The 4,335-nt window shown below is 43.2% G+C and overlaps 1 protein-coding gene across 1 annotated transcript; it reads left to right on the top strand.

Moving 5' to 3' along the window:
* The first annotated feature begins 747 nt into the window (after window positions 1–747).
* On the top strand, window positions 748–4,014 carry LOC149179743 (uncharacterized). The gene is made up of 2 exons (XM_089413636.1): window positions 748–2,235; window positions 2,371–4,014. Exons 1-2 carry the CDS (start codon window positions 748–750, stop codon window positions 4,012–4,014), a joined length of 3,132 nt encoding a protein of 1,043 aa, XP_089269762.1.
* Window positions 4,015–4,335: the final 321 nt, after the last annotated feature.

The raw sequence follows: 4,335 nt of genomic DNA, 5'->3' as shown, positions 1-4,335 counted from the left end.
TCTTTTAGAATTCTAGAATTGCAGAGGAGAGAAGCCCTTATTACATTCTACAATTTGTTATTTATAATATTTACAAAGGAATTTAAAATAGGAAAGTTTGTTGAAGAATAAATCTTTTTAATCAATTTTCATTGGCTCAAAATTCCATTCTTCGATTGTTGGAGCCTTCTCATTGATTGAGTTTCTTTTCTCTTCATTTCTTCAATTGTTTTCCTACAAAAAGGAAATCAAAACAAGATTAAAATGCAAAAAATAAAATCAAAATGCTATATCTAGAATTAAAACAAATATAATCAATTTCAATTAAATAAATAATTGAAAAGGAAATTTGAGCTTTCTATTGATTTTTGTGATGATTTAATTGTCCAAGGATATCATTGATGAAAGTATTTGCATTCATAAGAGGCTTGGGAAAATGAAAATGTAGAAAATAAAACTCAAAAAAATTAGTTTTATTAAAAATTTTGAGCTTGATATTCTGCTAGATTTTAGACCCAATAAATAATCAAATCGGTTAATGAAACCTCCTTATAAATGTTCTCTATGATTTTATCTTTCCAATGAGCCATTTTGGGCCTCATTTGGCCAAGCAAAACTCCATTTATGAGCTCCTGAAGTTGGTATATTAAAATTGCCAGAATTATGAAATTTCTGTTGCTTGGGCTACACACCGCCCTATTCATAAATGCACACCGCCCTTTACGTAATTTTGCACAAGGGTATATTTGTTCGATTTCGAGGTTCGCTATGGCTGCACGGCAGGGGAGGGGTGAAACCCCCTCCTTTCGGGATGTCACGGCGGGACAATCCAGCACCAGTCGAGGGAAAGAACCGCTTCTAGATGAAGGTGATGGCACTCCAGTCATGGGGCACCAGTGGCAGGCACGGCTGGTCAACAAATGCCTTCCACGGGCCCAAAAGAAACCCAGGTATGTAATCCCGAGTCACAAGTTGGAGGATTATCGCTGTTATATGCGTGACCATGCGTTGATTTGTAAATTCATCGGGTATTGGCCTTCTGAACGGGATCTCCTGCGATGGATCCAACAGCGATGGAAACCACGAGGCCACATTGATCTTAAATTAGGTGCAAAGGGGTTCTTTACAGTCATTTTTGCCAATCTACAGGACAAGGCTGCGGTGTTTGAAGAGGGTCCTTATTTTATGAATAACGCAGGTTTGTTTATACGGTATTGGGAGGACAGGTACAATCCGGAGGCTGAGCAAATCAAAGCCGCACCGCTCTGGGTTCGTCTCTTTGGCCTCCCTGATGAATTCTGGGATCCAGAAATATTAGAAGGGATTGGAAACTCCATAGGATCATTTGTTAAGGTGGCTGAGACCACAAAGCGGGGTAAATATACCTCGTACGCAAGAATTTGTGTGTATATGGACATCTCAGCCCCCTTACCAGACTTCATTGAGCTGGAGTATCAAGACGAAATATGGCAGCAACCTATTGACTATGAGCACATCCCGTTTCGCTGTCGCCGCTGTCATGTTTATGGTCACCTTGCTAGGGATTGCCCACAGAGTACTGACCAACCGAGGAATACTAACCCCCCTCACCCAAAGCCCACAAAGGATATGACGGATACAGCTACACCAAGTGACAGGAAACTTGGGGAAGCCTCTGGCTTTCAAGATGTGCAACGGAAACGGCGACCACCTTCTGGGAATATTAAAGTTCACAACCCGGTCCGCAATACCCTTCCTATCAGTCACAATCAGTATACTATTCTCCAAACAGATGTTGCCGAAGGCATTCAGGGTACGGACACCACCCTCATTGGACAGGACCTGGAAAGCAATGTCAGTGCACCGATGGAAATTATCAAGGATGGCAAGAGGAAGAGTCGAAGCCCAAGTCGGGAACCGGAAAGCGCTGACAAAGCTCGCGATGATAACACTATCGCTCCAACTTCGGAGGGGCAGGAAGCTCTAAAGGTAGTGGGTAATGAGGAGGAATCTATTCTTAAAAAGTTGCTTACTGAGTGGAAGAAATTGGATGAACGATTCATCCCAGAGAATGAGAAACAATTGTATAAGGAAACCTTTCAACGGTACAAGGAGAAGACGGCTGGTTGTTTAGACACGCGGCTCCTGCCTGATGCTCAGGAAGGGGATAGTTTAGGTAAGCTCGGTCGGAAGAAAGGGCGACGCACGTTAAATGAATCCATTCAAGCCGTGGGTGAGAATCTGGTAAACTCTGGAAAGGTGATACCTCTGTCTGAGGTATTTGTCCCAAACCCTCGGAAATTTTAAATGATAATATTAAGCTGGAATATAAGGGGACTTAACAGTCGAGGGAAACAACGATATTTGAAGGAACGTATTATGAGAGATAAACCGTGTATTCTGGTACTTCAGGAAACGAAAATGGAAAGTCAGCAGCTGGCGGAGGTTGTTAAGAAATTGAAACTTGGTTATGAGGTTATGGCTCTAGACGCAATAGACACAGCAGGGGGACTAGCAGTATTATGGAACCCAGACGTGGTAATTTTTGAACATTGGTATTCTCTTCCCCGTATTCTTTCAGGAGTGTTTCGGCTAGTCGGAATGGGGGAGCATATTTTATTCACAGGGGTGTATGGGCCTCATCTTCATCAGGAACGGCAGGGGTTCTTGCGGAACCTCCATACTCTGAGGAACCTTTTGCCGAATATTCCTTGGATGCTTGGGGGTGATTTTAATCTCATTCGAAATTTAGCTGAAAAGCGAGGAGGGGCTAGGCGAGAGGATGCACTCATGGACGATTTTAATGATTTTATCAGAGAGTTACACTTAGTGGATATTCACACTATCAATGGAGTACATACTTGGAATAATCGGCGTGGCGGCCAGCATCAAATTGCCTCTCGCCTCGACCGCTTCTTATTATCAGAGTCCATCTTAAATCGGGATGTTTTCATTGAATCTACCATTCTCCCGAGCATTGGCTCCGATCACTGGCCCATCCGTTTGGAGGTAGACATCAAGACTATCAAAGGTAAAAAACCTTTTCGTTTTGAATCTTTTTGGTTACGTGATCCTCAATTTGTTCAACGACTGGAATTGTGGTGGAATCAAAGCACCAGTAGTGGCAATGGAAGTATGCATACCGTTCAACTGAAGCTTAAGGAACTCAAGCAGAACATTAAGGATTGGAATCGCCAAGAATTTGGCAATATACACGAAGCTAAGCAGCGGTTAGAAGGTGCCTTGGAGATCTTACAGCAACGAATAATATTGGACGGGCGTGATGAAGCTACCAGTCGCGAGGAAGGCTGTCTCATAAGTCAGTTAGAGGAACGTCGCAAACAGGAAGAGATTTTATGGCGCCAAAAATCTAGGGTTAGATGGTTAAGAGAAGGTGAGAGGAATACAAAATTTTTTCACCAAGCCATGATTCAACATAGGCAACGAAATAGGATTTTCTCTATCAAGAATGATGCAGGGGAACGAGAGGTGGAGCAGGCCGGTATCGAAAAGACGTTAGTGCAGTATTTTCGGGGGGTACTCACGGAAACTCAGCGGGATCGCCGGGAGGCTATTACTAATATCTGTCGAGACATCCCAAGAACTGTTACAGCTGAACAGAATAGGGCATTAATGCGGGTGGTTACTCTGGAAGAGGTAGAAGAAGTTGTGATGAACATGCCTAAAAATAAGGCTCCGGGTCCCAATGGCTATACCATTGAATTCTTTCAGGCTAGTTGGAAATTTATAGGGCCAGATATCTTGGCAGTGGTGGAGGAATCCCGAATCCGACAGCAAGTAAGGCCAGCTCTAAATTCCACTTTCTTCACTTTGGTCCCTAAGACTCAGTCATTGGATGAACCACAGGGATTCAGGCCAATAGCCCTATGCAATGTACTTTATAAGATAATATCTATAGTGATAGCGAAGAGATTGAAACCTCTTCTACCCACCTTGATTGCGCCTAAGCAGACAGGTTTTGTCGAGGGAAGGCAAATTTTGGATGGAATTGTGGTCTCCCAGGAGGTGATACATTCTTTAAAACAGAGGAAGTGACCAGGAATGCTCCTGAAGCTGGATTTATCGAAAGCATATGATCGTTTGCATTGGGATTATTTACGAGCAGTCCTCGAAGCTTATGGGTTTGACCATCGATGGATAGTTTGGATTCTTAACCTTGTTTCCACTCCGAACTTCTCCATATTGCTTAATGGGATACCTACGACTCTGTTTAAGGCTTCGCGGGGTATCAGACAGGGAGACCCTCTCTCGCCTTTTCTATTCATCTTGGCACTGGAAGGCTTAAGCAGGAAAATAAAGACGGAGATCAGGATAGGAGGACTCAAAGGCATTCGATTATGGGGAGCTGACCTTATC

This window comes from Pinus tabuliformis, chromosome 3_2 (genome assembly GCF_031772625.1).
Source record: "Pinus tabuliformis cultivar Carrire ecotype Pingquan chromosome 3_2, CPIR1, whole genome shotgun sequence".
In the NCBI taxonomy this organism is placed as follows: Eukaryota; Viridiplantae; Streptophyta; class Pinopsida; order Pinales; family Pinaceae; genus Pinus; species Pinus tabuliformis.
Note: the sequence above shows the minus strand (reverse complement) of the source record. Positions and strands in the feature narration are given on the sequence as shown.

Coding starts and splice junctions, on each gene's coding strand:
- LOC149179743 (XM_089413636.1), top strand. CDS start 748: ATGGCTGCACGGCAGGGGAGGGGTGAAACCCCCTCCTTTCGGGATGTC. Junction 2,236..2,370: donor AGGTGATACCTCTGTCTGAG/GTATTTGTCCCA, acceptor CTGGTACTTCAG/GAAACGAAAATGGAAAGTCA.